General features: G+C 43.1%; 1 protein-coding gene across 1 annotated transcript in view; it reads right to left on the bottom strand.

The window, feature by feature from the left end:
* The window catches only part of TyrRS-m (Tyrosine--tRNA ligase, mitochondrial), a 29,247-nt gene extending 10,074 nt beyond the window's left edge, over positions 1-19,173 (bottom strand). Inside the window, exons 1-9 of the mRNA XM_089585920.1 lie at positions 19,002-19,173; positions 18,372-18,485; positions 16,128-16,272; positions 13,541-13,725; positions 11,995-12,096; positions 8,987-9,101; positions 7,439-7,517; positions 6,036-6,145; positions 2,357-2,455 (exon numbers count right to left, since the gene is read on the bottom strand). Coding sequence (XP_089442046.1) covers positions 2,357-2,455; positions 6,036-6,145; positions 7,439-7,517; positions 8,987-9,101; positions 11,995-12,096; positions 13,541-13,725; positions 16,128-16,272; positions 18,372-18,485; positions 19,002-19,045 — 993 coding nt within the window. The 5' untranslated portion in view covers positions 19,046-19,173. The remainder of the gene's footprint in view (positions 1-2,356; positions 2,456-6,035; positions 6,146-7,438; positions 7,518-8,986; positions 9,102-11,994; positions 12,097-13,540; positions 13,726-16,127; positions 16,273-18,371; positions 18,486-19,001) is intronic.
* Positions 19,174-19,464: the final 291 nt, after the last annotated feature.

Here is a 19,464-nt window from a genome sequence, read left to right as displayed (position 1 = left end):
TAGTATTTTGCGGAGAGTTTTGAAGAAATTTGCTGCAGGAAACTCGCTGAAATGCATGCCATTGGGTTCTCTTGACACCAAGGAATACAATAAGGGTAAAATTATCATCCTGGCTATCATAGAACTTGAGTAATAGGGTACTGAAGCTGCCACTTCAGAAACAGGAATACACACTTTCCTTCTCATTTCTAAAGCGACAACTTCAAAACTATATAACTCAAGTTCTATGATAGGCAGGAAGACAACTTCACCCTTATTGTATTCCTTGGTGTCAAGAGAAACCAATGGCATACATTTCAGCGAGTTTCCCGCAGCAAATTTTCTTCAAAACTCTCCGCAAAATGCTAGCATAAAAAGTGCATAAGTGCTCAAGGAATTGTTTTACATGAAATTAAATGACATATTTAGAATCAGCACACAAAAATACATATTCCCTGAAGATTTCGTAACTGTGAGTTCATTAATAAAAATTTTTTTTTCAAGACCAGTGTCCCCCCTTAAGTAATTCAAGTGGGCTTCTCCGCATATCATAGTTGACCAAACCAAATTGCGGGAGCTCGAGCTGGAGCAGCTGTGGAAACCACAGAACGAGTGCCATCGGTGTGTGCGTTAAGCATGTAACACATGTAAGCATGTAACACAGCATGTATTTGATCCATAATGTAACACATTATGGATGAAACAAAAAAGCGTGCGCTTTGGCATTGTGATTGCTCAAAGCAGGTGGTCGGCCATCTTGTTCCCACCACATGTGATATATTGGAGAGCCCACTTGAAGAAGAGTTTCGAGTGAGGACCAAGTCGAGCAGCATCCGAATATGACCGGTCCATGGGATAAATGACGGAGAAGAAAGTGAAGCGGTTGCCTTTGCAATGTTTTCCTGACGCTTCCAACATAAGCTTCAAATAATCTGCCAAGATATTATGGTCTGTCCGCACTCGTATCCATGAAAGCCAGCATGGTGCTCAATCACTGCCAAATATTCTTAAATTTTCGAATTAAATTTCTGGAACCGAATATGAATCGAATATGTTCGCTACTCGGTCAAAATATCAACCGAATAGCGAACTTATTCAATTCATATTCCAAATTTCGAATATTCGCGCACCTCTACGTGTAGTGAAAATGAAATCACTGCAGATTTCCCATAAAAAAACTTTTCATTGTACCTTCCCCTTTCTCGTTCTTTTTTTTTGTTTCGTGGAGGAAATAAAAACGCATTGATTGATTGAAATGATGGCGTGCCGCAATGCTGCGCCATCCATCTGCATGTACCGTATTTTCCGGTGTACAAGACACACCCTAGTATAAGACGCACCCGCCATATATGCAGGCTGTCATTGAAAAAATTGGTATATAAGACGCACTCGTGTATAAGACGCACCCCCATTTACCTAGTTAGGCTAGTGAGGCTTAATTAAACATGCTTATGCGACCATCGCAAAATGCACCGTACGTGTGAGAAGTTCTAAAGCAACGCTAAGTGATCGAAAAAGGCAATACTCACACCATACCAGCCCACGTTTTAGCACAAAAGAAAAAAAAGCGAAAGAACTCTCTTTATGTCCATAACAATTTATTTTTGCATAAAACCTTCAAAGTCTTCATCTTCGGATGCGCTATCGAAAAGGCAACACGTCTGAAGCATTCTCTTCGCACTACGTACTTGCAAAGGGTGACTAAAAAAAAAAAACGTCGGCTTCTCTTGCCTTGACAATGGCAAGAAGCGCGACTGTCGCCATCTTTTGGCATTTCACATTACCTTTGCTTGGGGCCTCCGAAACGGCCTCGTGTTTAAGATCCCGGAAGTGGTCAACCCCGCTGTTTCATGATAAAGTTCACTTAAAAAAGTTGCGCACGGCGGTCTTTGTATTGAAGTGACCATGTTACAACCGCGTTATTGGTAGTAATATTTTTTCGGTGAAAAAAGCTTGGAACATGAACCTGAGTAATTTCTGAACTCGCCAAAAAAAAAAACGGAAAATTCGCATATAAGACGCACCCTTGAATAGGACGCACCAGCAAGATTTTTGAACAAAAAACCGCGTCTTATACACCGGAAAATACGGTATGTGCTCTAGGCTCTACATTCTCCCAAGCAGCGCAGGTAACTGGCCCAATATTGTAAATGGACGGTTTTACTATGTTCCTCTGTAGGAGCGGCCTTTGCCAATACATTTACGATATTGGGCCGATCGGCTGTGGCGCACAGGCTATGAATGTACAGCTGGCACTCTCAAGCTGTTTGCAGAGCAAGCAACTTCGTGTTTCATATCGTACGCAGTCCATGGAGTGCTGTCCAGAAAACAAGTCAGTCTGCTGGTTACGGTTAGTGGGATGTCATTCAGAGCTCACCATCTGTGTTTCGATGATGCTGTCGAGTTCATGCTGATCGGCAAAGAGGAAAAGCTTCGCAAACTGCACTGCCTCCGTGTCCTTCAGGCGAAGGAAGAACTGGCAAAAAATAAAAGAAAGAAAAAGAGTGTGAACATGTCCCGATAGTATTGCAGTTTTCCTAAACAATGAATTAAAAATGTGTGCCGACCATGAAGTGCTGTCAGGATGGGCTAGCAGGTATAAAATAAGACCAAACTGCCATGAACTATACTTACAGATGTTCAGAGAACTGAAACCTTACCCTTTGGTTCATTAAATGCCTGTAGTACTGCATATAGAAAATAAAATCTGAACATGGTGACCACTCAAAGGAGAGACCTAAAAGATCTACAACTGCGCCTGCCTTCTCTAGCATGAAATAGACTTGTAATAAAAAATGTCTCACTAGAAAATGTAATCTTCTGCATGACAACGCCCAAATTACAGCCCGGTAAGACTGTTTATATTAAAACTATTTTTATTTATTTAGACGTTTGTAAACAGACACCTCATCTGCTGCTGTGTTTTGCAGGTTATGGGTTTGGCTGTTGAACATGAGTTCCTTGGTTTCCAACTGCAGTGAACACATATCAATAAAGGCAATAGTAAATAAACGCAAGTTGGTCAAAATTAATCTCCTGACCTGCACTAGGGCATGCCCAGTAGTTGAAATGGGTGCTTTTGCAGATAAAACTCTTAAAGGTGCACTGAAGAGGAATCTGAACTTGTCTTTTTGCCGCGGGAACTCGATGTACACGTTCCGAGCTTTCTTAGAAACTGCGATTTATTGCCCTGTGTGGCCGATTTCCGTAATTAAATCGAATTAACGTCCAGCTCCCGCCTTTTTTTTTTTTTAATTCTCCCCGTACGGTGGGCGGAGTCGACCAACGCGTGGAGTGCCTTTCACCCAGTCCCGTGGCGGCTTGCCGCTCAGCCATCGGCGGAGTAATACGTAGTAGTCCATAGTAGCAAATAGTCCGCGCATATTTTTAATTCTGCGGGCTTCTCTGCGGCCATATTATCTGCGAATGAAACTAATTATTCATGGAAACCTAAAAAACAAAATAAAGCGAAAGCAAAGCCTCCACGGAGCTGGCTGAAAGGCACTTCATGCGTTGGTCGACTCCGCCCACCGTACGAGGCAGAATTAAAAAAGAAAGGCGGGAGCCGGACGTTAATTCGATCTAATTACGGAAGTCGGCCACAGAGGGCAATAAGTTGCAGTTTCTAAGAATGCTAGGAACGTGTGGATCGAGTTCCCGCGGCAAAAAGACGAGTTCAGAATCCTCTTCAGTGCACCTTTAAGCATAGACCAAAACACATTTTGGCCGCTGAACTAAGGTATGAAATGCTCACACCATTCCCCTGGAATCACGTGAGACATTAAATTGAGGCCAGTCCCGGCCTCCTTTCTCTGGTATCACAAGGACTTGCAGAGTTCATGCCGGTTCTTATAAATTTTTCCTTACAAAAGCAGCAGTATGGGTCACATGGCACACCTTAGTGATGAGAAAAGCCCTAAATTAATTTCAACTATGCTGCGTTTTTCTACCCTTTTAAGGCAGCGCACGGCATTTTCTGTGAGAAAACTTTTTTTGCCCATTCGAGTGGTCTATGCCCGCCTCAAGAAAGTCCGTTGGTCCAGTTTGTGATGCAAAACACCAACAGTAACTTTTCTTGCAGGCAGGTGAAAAATTTCACACATAGCACCACAGCAATATCATTGAAACACCAGGATTGAGTACTCAAGGAATCAGGGCATCACATATGTGTTTTCAAAAATGAACATGGCGTGAGAAGTACAGAAAGAAATGATATGACAAGTGACAAAATCTGTCTATGCGAGTGGGTCAAAGGACATTCTACCAAGTGGAATGTTTCGAAGAACATTATGCACCATATTTGCTAGGGAACATGAAAACTCACCCTAGCGGTGATATGAGGAACGCTAAAATCACCTCAAACGAGGAAATCAGATCAAGCTGCAGTGCGCTTCCAGGAGAAGCAGCAAATTGGCAATGCACGCAGTTGAAAGCACCAGGAAGGGTTAATCAGCAGTGCAGTCTTCGTACATGAGCATTTTTGTATCTCTCCTTCAGTGAAATGTGGTTGCCGTGGAAAGTACCAAATCCATGAACTCGTGATCGGCAGCAAAATGCCACAGTTGCTGAGTCACTGTGACGTTCAAGTGAGAGTACAAGCGAAGTTGAAGCGAGAGTGAGCAAACTAAAAAACAACCAGCTCTGCCAAATGTAGACAGAGAAGTCAAGAAAGGGTTCACTATCTGTTCACTTGCTTCTATCCTGTCATTTCCTGCCATGTTCGTTAGACATAAAAAAAAATATTAAACACAGCAAGTACTGGGATTTCAAACCGAAATTCCCTGTGCTATAATGCTTGCGGCATCATTTGCGTCGCAAACATCAGCACATGCAAGAAAGGCACTTCTCTGCCTACAATACTTTTCTTGGCAAAAATTTTTTAAGGCGGGGAAGCCTTTAATGCCTCATCGTTGTAAGCAGGGGTTGTCGACAGAAATGTCACGCTTTTCAATTGGTCGAAACGGTCGTGACGCCACAGTGCGCCAATTTCAAACGGGGCCAATTGTACTTTGGCTAGTAGCCATGCAACCAATTAAAGGGATGGTATAGTGATGCTCCAAGAAAAATAAATACTAGATAAATAAATAAATAAAACCGAGCAGAAGATTGGTGGAGTTGGGGAATCTAACCAGGGTCACCAAGTGCGAGACAAGAACTCCACCATGCCAGCTCGATGATTTGGAATGAACAAAGGAATACAGTGTCTTCATTCACTCCTATCTTCCTCCCTTCCCTTACAGCAAAGTTCAGTGTCGTTGCAAGACGCTGTCGCGTTCCACTCTTAGAGGCGAAGCCTAACATCTTAACCACGCATCAGTGACACAAGCAGCAACACCGCGCTTAAAGGTGCACTGAAGAGGAATCTGCACGTTCCGAGCATTCTTAGAAACTTTCATTTATTGCCCTGTGTGGCTGATTTTCCTAATTAAATCAAATTAACATCAGGCTCCCGCCTTTTTTTTTTTAATTCTCCCTCGTACGGTGGGCGGAGTCGACCAACGCGTGGAGTGCCTTTCACCCAGTCCCGCGGCGGCTTGCCACTCTGCCATCGGCAGAGTAATACGTAGTAGTCCATAGAAGCAAATAGTCCGCGAGTATTTTTATTTCTGCGGGCTTATTTTGTGGCTATATTGTCTGCGAATGAAACTATTTATTCACGGAAACCTAAAAAACAAAATAAAGCGAAAGCAAAGCCTGCACGGAGCTGGCTGCAAGGCACTCCACGCGTTGGCCGACTCCGCCCACCGTACGAGGCAGAATTAAAAAAAAAAGGGCGGGAGCCGGACGTTAATTCGATTTAATTAGGTGAATTGGCCATACAGGGCAATAAGTTGCAGTTTCTAAGAATGCTAGGAACGTGTGGATCGAGTTCCCGCGGGAAAAAGACGAGTTCAGATTCCTCTTCAGTGCACCTTTAAGGCTTTCGCCTCACCGCACTTTAGGTCAACAAAGTGCCCCCTGATTTTTCTTTTTATGGCAATGCAAAGTGAGGGACTGAAACGCAGTGAGGATAAAAGTCGCATACAGAGCTTCCTTGTGGCCAACGACCGCAGTACCTGGTAGAACTCGTACGGAGACGTCTTGCGTGGATCCAACCAGACAGCATTGCCAGCGGACTTCCCGTACTTGTCCCCGGTCTCTGCAGTTACCAGGGGCACCAAGATGCCTGCAACACGACAAAGGGGAAATGCTCAGCCGAGGAAAGAGGGAAAGTTTGCTTGGAAAGAATCGAACAGAGACTCAAGGAAACGAGTACAGAAAGCAAGAAGATGACAAAGCAAACAGTCAGAAATTTACACTAAGGGACCCTTCCCTGCAGAAAAAGAAAGAAAAAAATTCTTCCAAGGCATTCGCACACATTTATGAAAGCACCTTTAGCCATATATTTATTTATTTGAACATACTGCAGGCCCTTTTCGGGCCCATACAGGAGTGTTTACAATGCATCATCGATCAAACAGAGTAAAAACAAAAATTCAAAAATACAGAGATGTTCTCTGACCCAAACACAAAAAAGACTAGGAGAGAATTAAACATAAAAGTCAATTTTTTCGATATAATTAAGAAATAGTTCCACGGACGTACACTTCACCGCATCTTCAGGCAACTTATTCCAATATGATATACCATCTGGAAACAGGGAGTACTTGTGGATATTTACACGGCTGACTGGTTGACGAAGTGTTGTACTATGGTTTGTTCTAGACGAGTGTTTGAATGGCGGGTGTAAGTATTGTGAATTGGCTATTTTGAAGTGACCGTGAAAAAGTTGGAACAGAAACTTTAATCTTGAAATGATTCTTCTCTGTGACAGGCTTTGTAAATTTGACTGAACTATTAGACTGGATATTTACTCTTAAGAGCGATGGAGCCTTAAGCAATTTTTTTTTTCCCTTTTTTGTATTTACATAAAATTTTCTGAGCATATGAGAAATAATTCCGACCACTCTCACAAAATTTCACCATTATATCTCCATAAAAATGCTTTCTAATAATACATTTCTTTCTGAATCTTGTGAAAAGTATGCAGAATTAAGAAAATGTGGTAGGAGGCTGGTTAAACATTTACTGTGCTTCTAATGGCGCACTACAAGTCAAGGCATTCTGAGTTTTTTTTTTTTTTTTTTTCTGCAAAGTAGCAGGTGCCAAGCTTCCATGTTTTTGAATGAAGTGAGTAATGCATAAAAACTTTCAGGAAAGGACAAAGCCAGTTGTTAGCCGATGTGCAAAAACGAACCTGAACGATGGTTACAATCTAATTTTGGAGAAAGCAGTCAAAGGTCACTCATTGGGCAAATATCCCAAAGCGACCCTTTGCTGCAAGCTAGAATGTCAGACATTGCCCTGCTTGGTCAGGAAAACTCTAGGCTCCGACTCCAATTTTCAGCGAAGTTTCGATTCGATTTCCGAAGCAGAGCTCGAAGGAAAACACAGACAGAGAAGACAAAAAAACTCTTACCATAAGCAACCTCCGACCTTGTCCTTCGAATGAGGTCGTGCCCTGAGTCGATATTACCAAGTTGGTCGCCACCTCCAATCTGAAAGTCGGACATTTACTGTCACTAGGTGAAACAATTAGGCCTGCATACACTGCAACGCTAGTGAAGAAAAAACAAACAAAAAACACACACACAAAAAAAAAAACAAAGAATGTGGTTGTCCTGTGCAGGAATACAACCAGACAGCAAAGTAGCTTTTTGAGCCAGTTTGTTCTGCAGCCTTGGAAAGCTGTGCTGAAGGACATGAACAAATAGAAAGACGATGCATGCCATGCATGTGTCTTCGGTGATTTTCGGTGGTTTTCAGGCCCTCAAGACCCCTGTCCCCCCTTAAAAGCCGTACGTCCATACGCTCTTTTTTGGATGCATGTTAGTTAGGAATGCTTATTAAGATGACAGGCTATTCATTCAAAGACCCCTGCATTCCTTTTTGACACGGGCACAAGTAATTCATGTTTAAAGGGATACTGAAGCAAAATCTTAAAATTGAACAAAAACGCTGAGTATAGATTCTCTGAACGTGATCTCACCGAAACCTAGTTGTCACTGCGCATATTTTTCAGCGCATGGTTTTATTTTCTATGTTTTAGGAGCGTGCGCCAAGCCCTCCCGGCTGGCGTGAGGTGTAGAGCGTGACGTCATGACACCCTCATCCGACAGGCAACCGGTCGCATCACTCGAAGAGCGATGTTGCACTGCGGTTTGGGCAGACCAAGCGATAGGCTCCCAACCACCGACGCTGCTGATGCAAAACTGGCAAAACCCGCGAGTAGCAATGGCAATCGTGCTCCTGTGGGAACAGTGTTCACGCGGGTGTTATGATGTCTAGTCGCAGCTTCCACAGGCGGTCGCCAGGTGCAATGATACGGCAATAAATCAGAAAATCAGAATAAATCCTGACGATGCTACTAATACCAGAAATCCTGCTACATTTCGTGATTAAATAACCGCAATCCTCGCCTAGTGTCTCAGTTCTCTGTATTCTTGCGAAAAATGTTTTATTGCTGCTTAGTGTGAACTAACTTGTGCACTTTTTAGCCTCACTGTCAAATCGTGTTCCATTTCCATGTTGCCACATTTTGAAACTTGTAATTATTGTGTGTTGTATTACTTTATTTGTATTCTACTGAGTGCCTCCTGCTAACTATTGTATAACGTTTTTCTTCTGTCGTTTTTTTTGTTCTTTTGTGTTTTTTTTTGCGCTGTTCTTTAACTTCTATGTACTGCCCCACTCACACAATGCTCCAATGTAAAGGAGCCTGTGAGTAACTTGAATAAAAACGTGCTATCCGCCTTGTTTGGCTAAACGCTTGTCGCATCTATAAATTTTAACAGTCAAGCTCTTGTTTAAATGTAAAAGAGCAGCTCCAAAAGTTTGGTTCAGTATCCCTTTAACAATCGTGGGAACTGCTACTCGACTGGAATAACATCAAGGATTTGTGAATAGCGCTGCTTATCGTTGGTTGCTCTTTTGACGCTCCCAGCAAGATTAAACTACTGGTGGCTACCTGGAAACGGCACTTGTGCTGGTCGTAGAGATGTAACCAGTCGTACGCCTGAAAGACTTGGTACGAAAACTCTGCGAAGCTTATGCCCTCGCTGGAGTTGAGCCGTTGCTGCACACTGAACAAAAACAAGAAAGGATGAAGCCAAAGCTGAAACAAAGAGGAAATGCAGTCGCAAGTACATGACAGGACACGGTTACAACCATAGGTTCATGGGCTAAGTTATGAAAGCACACACTTCAGCTAATTTGGGTCAAAGTTTAAGTTAAAGGGTCAGTCTACTCACCGAGATGAGTGTATAAATAGTGGCATATTCTGGTAGTTGGCACCCTATAACATCAATAACGAGGGAACTGCACTCGGTTCAGGCAGGAATTTATATTTTATTTCGGCGTTAAAAGTCGCGTAAAAATGCATGGTGGCGACCCCAAACGTTCATTTTGTTCAAGAAGGTGGTAGTCTTTTTTTGTAGAAGCATAATTGAATATACTACGTACCATTTGTATGCCCCAATGTCAGAGAAACGCACGTTTTGTTCTAGTAAACTGTAGAAGGCGTACCGCTCGCTTTTTATGTAAATCACATGAATATTTATAGTTACACGTACGCAAAACGCAGGCACATTCCCACTTTTAGTTCAGCGTATGCTAGCAGAGACGCAAAAATAAACTCAGCCTATAGTGGCGCCATCTGGTCGTCAGGACGGGAACCATTGCTGTAAACAAACCGACTCTCCACTTAAGCCTAGGAGCGGCAGAATCGTCACTCTAATTATTAAAATAAAGCAAATTTATCTATGTTTTCTTATAGGCAAGATGAGACAAAGCGAAAGACTGGCGTCCCATTTATGGCCAGTGAACGCACTGAAAAAGGCAGCAACAACGAGAATTCAGTCCGAAGCGAGAGGTCCGGCTTCGATGGGCGCCGCCATGTTTGTCGCCGCGTGGCAGAAATCCAGATGGTTGCCAGATGAGACTACCATCTCATACAGCTGTGCTCCCACATCAATAAATTGTATTTTAAAATGTTCTACCGCACTTCTTGGCACCACAGCTGGCTAAACAGTAATTTGAGTAAAGAGCTATCGATTGCCGCAAAGAAAATATGGTCGATAAAATTCAGTAGACTGACCCTTTAATATGGGTATAATACACTACAGTCCGAGGCTGCCTTAGCTTCAGTTAGACCTTCTGGGACCGAATTTTTGTAAGCCTTAGTCGGTGCACGTGAATCAGAGTCCACGCCAGTTTGCATCTCGATCCACCCAAGTCCACATTACTTGAAGCCCATATGGATCTGAAATTTAGCAGGTTTATAATGTAATGCGCACCTGAAGCCAGCTGTGCTTGAGCAGCCAGGCTTAGAAAAAGGTTTAAAGCAAAGCTTCACTTGAGTTCATACCTCTACGCAGACTCAGACTAAGACTCACTCAAGTTCAAGCGACATTGAACCATGGGAAAGCATGGCTACTTATTGTCAGTATATACAGGGTATTTCCCGTAACTTGAGCCAAGGATTTAAAAAGTAAGAGGCGCGCCGAAGCCGGGTGAAACGACATAGCGTTTCTCATCTTGTAGCGCTCCCCAGAGTATTTCTAAATTTCACTTAATTATTTCATTAGCTAGGATTAATTATGCCTTTTTAAGTATTCACTTCACGGTTAAAGGTGCACTGAAGAGGAATCTGAACTTGTCTTTTTTGCCGCAGGAACTCAATCTGCACGTTCCGAGCATTCTTAGAAACGTCGATTTATTGCCCTGTGTGGCTGATTTTCCTAATTAAATCGAATTAACGTCCGGCTCCCGCCTTTTTTTTTTAATTCTCCCTCACACGGTGGGCGGAGTCGACCAACGCGTGGAGTGCCTTTCAGCCAGTCCCGCAGCAGCTTGCCGCTCTGCCATCGGCGGAGTAATACGTAGAAGTCTGTAGAAGCAAATAGTCCGCGCGTATTTTTAATTCTGCGGGCTTATTTTGCGGCTATATTATCTGCGAATGAAACTGTTTATTCACGGAAATCTAAAAAAAACAAAAATAAAGCGAAAGCAAAGCCTCCACGGAGCTGGCTGCAAGGCACTCCACGCGTTGGTCGACTGCGCCCACCGTACGAGGGAGAATTAAAAAAAAAAAGGCGGGAGCCGGACGTTAATTCGATTTAATTAGGAAAATCAGCCACACAGGGCAATAAAACGAAGTTTCAAAGAATGCTCAGAACAAATAGGTTGAGTTCCAGGGGTAAAAAGACGAGTTCAGATTCCTCTTCAGTGCACCTTTAAGTGCATTTCGTAAGATTTAAAGGGGGTCACGAAACAACCGATCTAGTTTTTTGTCCCAATGCATCCCTACATGGTCTTTTTTTCCAGCATTCGAAAAAAAGCCCGTGAAATATGAGAAAGAAACCCCGTGATTCAACTCCTGTTTCCATATTGCAGCGCTACCAAATATGTTTTGAATGAAGTGTGCGCGCTTACCATCTCAAAGTGAGCTGCCGACGCCATGGTCAGCATAGTCTTGAAAGCGCGTCAGAAGATTCCTCTGGAAAATGGAAAGTGCATGCCGTGCGATAAACGGTGGCCATCGGCATCCAACTCGAATGGAGCTTTTAATGAGCCACCACAGAGACAAGACGAAATGTGGAGCCTGTGGAACTGAGCGGCGGCCGCTCACTTAGGCGTGGTCAGCGTGCACATTTCGTTTGTTCAAAACAAGGTTGGAAGCGCTGTAATATAGTAGCACATAAGTGTAGCAAGCAGTTTTTTTCCCATATTTTGAGGCCTTTCTTTATGAACGAAAGGCCTACACAGGAGGTATATTGCCACATAAGACTGGATTAGTTGCTTGTGAAGCCCCTCTATCACTTAATGAAAGGCACTTGATTTTTTCTTGTTCGTCTATAGGCTGACCTTTCAAAATTCACACCCGAATTTAAAAAATGAAGCGCGGCCCTTACATGAGTTTTTACAAAATCTTGCAATAAGTCAGAGGCAAGCAAACAAGGTGGCAAAAGGACTTGCCTGGTCCGTGACATCATCTTCCCAAGCCTGAAGTTCCGGCCAACGGTGCCAAGGAAGCCGACGACATCGTGGCCAAGATACCAGTCCGAGTTTCGGACTATCCTGCACAAGCGACAAATGGCAAGCTTCCGACAATTTGTCGCATACATTGGAACGTTTTGCCAACTTGAAAAAAATAATAAAAAATAAAAGTAATCTAGTTTTCAAGTAAACACTCTGCTGCAAGGACACACCAAGAAGATATAAAGTTTGTTGTTTAGTACTTATAATTTGCTTCAGTCCAATTTCAGAAGAAAGATTTTTCAGCAACCAATGCGTACCAATTAATTCCTAACTGTTTGTTTGAAGCCCTAACAAAGAGGTGGACTCAAGATGAAGGTTCTTATTTTATCATTTTGTTTTTTTTAATCCATTTAATGTGCCATTACTGTTTAAATTCTGCATTCTTACAGCCAAGGCCAAGCTGATGGGTTAGGTAAAAAGAAAGACAGATGATTTAGCTTGGTTAGACCAAATGCGATGTAGGTGCTCTAGCATTAATTGTTGTGCTTAGTTTAACTTCACTGCTTAGTCTAACTTGGGAAACTTAAGCTCTGCCTTAAGGGAATGAAGTGACAGCATCAATGTGTTAATGCTTATATATGCAGAATTGGCCATTCTAAATTTTAGACACACTAATAGCAGAAAAGGAAGGTAAGAGGCAATAAATAAGACATCGATGCTTTTGTGCACTATTCACACAAACACATCACAGCGAAGACACATCAGTGACATACAGCCTTCTTCATTTCAATGATGGACACCCGATTGCTCTTAGACAAGCAGCTAAACCCTGAACATGGGTTGGGTCTGCACTTGTACTTTCTATGTAGTATTAGGCGGTATTCAATCAAGTAAGAGAACGGACTTTTCAATACTCTACTTTTCTTTTTTTTTTAATCTGATTCTTAAGTATACAACAGCTGTATCCTACCGGTACTCACCTATGGGGCAGAAACGTGGAGGCTAACCAAGAGGTTTGAGCTTAAGTTAAGGACAACACAGCGAGCTATGGAAAGGAAAATGATAGGTGTAACTTTAAGAGATCGGAAGAGGGCGGAGTGGGTGAGGGAACAAACGCGGGTTAATGACATCTTAGTTGAAATCAAGAGGAAGAAACGGGCTTGGGCAGGGCATGCAATGCGAAGGCAAGATAACCGCTGGTCCTTAAGGGTAACGGAGTGGATTCCAAGAGAAAGCAAACGTAGCAGGGGATGGCAGAAAATTAGGTGGGCGGATGAGATTAAGAAGTTTGCGGGGATACAGTGGCGGCAACTGACAAAGGACAGGGTTAATTGGAGAGACATGGGAGAGGCCTTTGCCCTGCCGTGGGTGTAGTCAGGCTGATGATGATGATGATGATTCTTAAGTAATGGTAGCATTGGCACTTCAACCATAAGTAGGGATTTCATGAACGACATACACATAGGCGAAAAATTTGCAGTTGTCACGATTTCCTTTCCACACTCCAAGCAAAGCATGCCCCACAACATGTGCTGCCCCTCACCTCAGAGGGCTCAGCGTCTTCCCATGTTTGCTTGGCTTCCAGAAGTGGGCCGCGTGATTCTCGAAGACTGTCTCCAGGTTGTAACGGAGCCCCGCCACGTTCGTCTCGATGACATCTTCAGCCAGTTTGTCACGCTCAGTGAGCCGACCGCTGGGATCGCCGATCTGGGCCGTGGAGTCACCAATCTGCGAAAATGGTGGAGGAGACATAAGTGAGACGTCAGGTCGCCTCTCTTCCTTCGATCCACCTGAAAGAGTCACCACTTCATAAATAAAATAAGCGGAATGAATGAAGCAATGGAGTACCGGGGGTAACAAAAATGACAAAAAAATCAGGGGCACTTTGGCTCTCTAAAGCACTGCAAGGCGAAAGCCTTTCCTGGCGCACTGTTTGACATTGACTGCGAGACTGTTTGTGCTGTACTAGTGCTTTATCTGACTACACACTTTGACTACACATTAGAACTACACACTTTGACTGCTGACTGACTGCTTCTTTAGCACGACTCTCTCTCTACTTTGATGAGTTCGGTTTTATCCATGGCTTTGTTCGCAGTCATGAGGTATGCAATGTGGCCACCCACGGACGCCTTGCGCCATGTCGGAACGGACGACAGCTATCTTTTATTAGTTGTCGTCTGCTCCAAAAGGGGGCGTCAGGCATCCGTGGGTGACCTCATTACTTCGAATCCGCGCACTCTGACGTCATAATCATTTCGACCAACCGAAAAGCGTGACACTTCTGCTGACAACCTTCTGTCGACAATGATGAGGCATTAAAGGCTTTCGCCTTAATATATTTCTGTTTCCACCCACCGCGGTGGCTCAGTGGTTAAGGCGTTCATCTACCGAGTCGGAGTACCCGGGTTCGAACCGGACCACAGCAGCCGCGTTTCGATGGAGGCGAAACGCAAAAGGTGCCCGTGTGCTGAGCAAAGTCAGTGCATGCTATAAAGATCATCAGGTGGTCGAAATTATTGCCGAGACCTCCACTACAGCCTCTCTTTCTCTCTTTCTTCTTTCACTCCCACCTTCCTCCCTTCCCTTACAGCACAGTTCAGGTGACCACCGAGATATGTGAGATATATACTGTGCCATTTCATTTCTTCAAAAACCAATTTACATTTACATATTTCTGTTTCCACAATGTCCCATAGTCTATAAGGCATAAATGTGAGAAAGATATGATCAATTTTTACAATGTGGCTGTTCTTATCGAGCATTATCACCTCGTTACACTAAAGGTTCCACGTTTTCCTTAAGAAAATGTGGTTTTTCTCAAACTAGACAGAACTCCACAGAATACCAGTCAGTCAGATAAGAGCCATACTCTAGCACAATCACCAATCATGTGATCACCAATATGTGATCTACTCATATGCTACCCAGCTGTGGTACACATATGACTCAATGCCCGACAAAAAACCGCATTGCACTGAGAGAAGACCTTGCTATCTCCCCAATCATAAACCAGAGGCCATGCTGATAAAAAAGTAATACCTGCCTTGAAAATTTTTCGAACTATATAAAAGTTGCAACAAAACTAATCTGCCTAAAAAAGTGCCATTTGTCACCACCTTACCCTGTCTGACAGTTAGGTGCATAGCTTCTAAACATGGGAGCAAGGTGTCAAAACATCTTCATAGCGTTACAGATTTTTGCTGTATAACTGTTAAGATTTACCAAAGTCCACATTTTATAACTGAGGAACTTTTCTAAAACCAAAAAGAAGTGATTATCACTCTCACTTAAAATCTTTAACTCTTCACGACATTGTTCGCTTGTGCATTAGCACTGAATGAGCCTTTCTCTGGATAAAAATTCATTTTAAATGTTTTCCCAGGACATACCGAACAGCGTGCTGCTTATGTGTGCAGCCACATTGCATTTTTTTTACCACCTGAATCATGGTCCACTGTGCCTGCCACTTTTCTTTCTTTCTTTCTTTCTCTTTCTTTCTTCCTTCTTTCTCTCTCTCTTTCTTTCCTTCTTTCTCTCTTTCTTTCCTTCTTTCTTCCTTTCTTTCCTTCTTTCTTTCCTTCTTTCTCTCTCTCTTCCTTTCCTTCTTTCTCCCTTTCTTTCTTTCCTTCTTTCTCTCTCTCTTTCTTTCTTCCTTTCTTTCCTTCTTTCTCTCTTTCCTTCCTTCCTTCTTTCCTTCTTTCTCTCTCTCTTTCTTTCTTTCCTTCTTTCTCTCTCTCTTTCTTTCTTTCTCTCTCTCTTTCTCTCTCTCTTTCTTTCTTTCTTTCTCTCTCTCTCTCTCTTTCTTTCTTCCTTTCTTTCTTTCCTTCTTTCTTTTTATTTGTTGCTTAGAAAAAACAGTCTGGAACTTTACTGAACCCACATTTTAATCAGAACAAGCACATCTGACCTTCCTGCCAGTACGCTTCACAGGGATCCACACAAACAATGTGAAGGTATTCAATACAACCTACTTTTCCATTTTGAATTTAGGACCGAACTAACCAGTCGAACAACAACAATAAAACAACAGAACTTGCGAAAGCATAAGCTACATGAAAGACACACAGTTTCATGCACACAGATCACATGAGTCAGCCTCAAAGCATGCACGAATAGTTAACACTCACCACAGCGATCACGTCGTGGCCCATCCTCTGCATGTGTAGCATGAGCATGATGGCCAACAGATTGCCGACGTGCAGGGAGTCGGCTGTAGGGTCAAAGCCGCAGTAGACGCACTGCTTTGAGGCCAACAGGTCAGCCACCTTGTCACTGCGGACCAGAAAATTTTGGTGAGTTCTCTAAACTGATCACGAAAGAAAGTGCATAAGATGGTGCCAAATGCTTTGCTCTAGAGTGTTCAAAACAAAACGACAAAAGCAGCATACAAAATGGTTATTTCCACCAATAATAGTACAACATGTAGTGACATGTACACGACAGAAATGAGGACATGAAGCTGCCGCGGTGGCTCAGTGGTTACGGCACTCAGCTGCTGACCCGAAAGACGCGGGTTCAATCCTGGCCATGGCAGTCGCATTTCGATGTCAGTGAAATGATAGGGGCCCGTGTGCTGTGCGATGTCAGTGCACGCTAAAGAACCCCAGGTGGTCGAAATTTCCGGAGCCCTTTACTACGGTGTCCCTCATAGCCTGAGTCGCTCTGGGTCACTGAACGATTGTTACTGGGTCACTGGGGACTGGAAAGATTGGTCACCGGACAAAGCTGATTATTTTCCACTAAAGGGCACTGCAAATAAGTACTGCCAGTGTAAAATGAAATATGCGTTGAAGAACTGAAATGCAAACACAAAAGCATTCAAAAGAAAACAGGTGATCAAATGATGTGATGCAACAAATCTGCGTCAGCAGGACTGGTTATACATTTATGTTTTACACTGAGTACCTTTTCATTATGACTAATTTGCATTTGCCATCGGCTTCTGGAGTGTGGATGTGGGTAATGGATGGATGGTGTAGGTGAGTGATGGTTGAAGGCAATGTTGTGTGGAGGCATACAGGTAGGTGATGCAATCTTAGGAACTATAGTGCTAACACTTTTATATCAGCTGCTGAAGAGGAAATACTGGACAGATCCATTAACGACTCCAAGAAACAGCCTTCATGTCTTTCAATTGAAGATCAGCTATGCTAGTATTCAGTTCCTCTCAGCTAAGACTACCTTGTATGGCTGTTTACGTTTCAACTGTCTCATCTGCATTTCATTTCACTACAGTACATGCAATATGTGTGAACAAAATGTAAAAAAGAAAAAGGAAGACAGCATAAAAGGCAACATAAAAGCTACCTTTGACACAAAACACTGCAATGCTGAATAAAAAAACCTAAGATGGGCCAACACAATTAATGCATTTCAAGGAAAAGATATGCCTTACTTAGACTGTATCAGGTGGAACAAAAACATGCTCATTAAATTTGTATTTTACAAGAATTTACTCAAAAATAGTACTGCTGGTAAAGTACAACAAAAAGTAGGATTCAAAGCAAAGTTTCTGCACAATACCAATGCACTGACTGCTTTTCAAAAAGCAAAGGAAAGTTTTCATGTCGATCTACCAGTGCACTCATGGGCTGCAACTTCATCACGAAATTCTCGTTTTTCAAGTATGCCAGGTTGACTCCCTAGCCTAAGGTATAATGGCAAGTTCCTGCTGTACTTCTTTAAAGGGGAAAAAAAAACTTGGAAAATGCAAATCCTGGCAAAGTACCCAATAACAGAAATACGCCAGTTTTGCCTAGGGACAATATACTGTGCATAAAGGCTAAACCAGAACAATGTCCAATACTGCTCGCTGCACGCAAAACCAAAGATGCGGTTTATAGCGGGGAGTGAATTTGGGATTTTCCCATTTGAAGTTTATTATTACCACAAAGCAAAAACTGATACATGAGATGTGGTAGGGAAGGTGGGAAAAAAGCTACACATTAGTGGCTTGGCTAGCCCCACCTCCCAATAACTGACAGCGGACGCTTTGACAAAGGTGAGTAGCACAGATTCACGCAACAAATATCACGACTACGAAGCTAGTTTGCAAACAATAGAGATCAAATTCAAACAACTCTATTACATAAGGAATTGAAATAAACAGAGAAGTGTTAACAAGCATTATACAAAAAGTGAATACAAGTCACGTTTAGAAAGTGCGCGCAATTTCTCGATTGTAAGGTGGTATTTATCTAAAATCTGTGGAATGCTAAACTGAACCATCTGAAATCCATAATTTGTGCGAGATCTTGGAACATGCCACAGTCTATCTGTCTTTGGTCCCCTATCACTTCACCTGGCTTCAAAAATCCAGATTCCTTAAATTCCCGTGCTTCTGTTTGCAATGTGAAAACAAAGGTACTAACTTTTCAGGCGGGAACACTTCTTGGATGACTGTTCGCTGGAGAAGTTGCTTGAACGCTTGCTTACTGCTGTAGTTCCTTTGTTGATATGCTGGGAGAAGGCTGCGCCTGAGAAACCTACGGAGAAGAACAACAACTTTAGAGTGCATGTGGTTTTCTCTCCTACTGATAATGACCAAAGAATAAGGCTGACTGTGGTTTACACATACCACATGTTCAAGCTACCGGATTTCATCCAAACGTTGCGACAAATACAGTCCCTTAGATACACAGGTAACACTGTCATTATTTTTTTTTTCCGACATGAAGGGGCACGCTCACTGAGCAAGAAATCTGTCCATAATCCAGGGCACATTGGAACATTAACTACGCGTAACGTAATTCGGACAGACGCAAAGCAGTTTATTGTTAAACTCCAGTACGATGATTACGCTCGCATGAGCCTTCTCGCAACCGGAAAAAAATAATAAGAAAACAATCGTACGGAAACTTACAAAAGCACAGAGAAAGTGCTACAGGACCTGATGCAGTGCAAACATCAACTCAGCTAGCGGGGTGTTTCGATGAACACGACAGCCAGCGCAAGGATTGCCTGACTGCTATTTGTTGCAGCATAAAAGATCAGAAACTTACCGCGACGTCTTCAGGAAAGTGACAAGAAACTTTGAGGAAAACATGAAGTCGAAACGGGTAACTTTCAAGCACGCCGTTACTCGTGCCCGCACGACCACGCCGGTTTTGTTATGAACAGGGTTGGTAGACAGCGATGATGAATTCCGCTAAAGTGAGAGCACTCAGACCGATCTGAACATATTCGGTATGCGGTATGCGCTGTTCCAGGCAGAAAAAAGTCCGCGTCGACCTCTAGAAGAATGGTTATTCTCGACAACTGCTGCAAAACGAACAACGTCGCTCTCTGCAACCTGCCGAGCCCAGACTCATCGGACAACAGAAGCGCGCGAGCGTTCCTTACGCCAGGGGTACAAGTGAGGCTCTGAATATTTGCGTGAATATTTGCGTGGCTCTGGGTTCGGTGATAGCTTATCTTTAGGACTAAACATTGAAATACGGAGCCAAACTCTGCACGAAATGGAGC

This window comes from Amblyomma mixtum, chromosome 4 (assembly GCF_055824585.1).
Source record: "Amblyomma mixtum isolate Tamu chromosome 4, ASM5582458v1, whole genome shotgun sequence".
NCBI classification, from domain to species: Eukaryota; Metazoa; Arthropoda; class Arachnida; order Ixodida; family Ixodidae; genus Amblyomma; species Amblyomma mixtum.
Note: the sequence above shows the minus strand (reverse complement) of the source record. Positions and strands in the feature narration are given on the sequence as shown.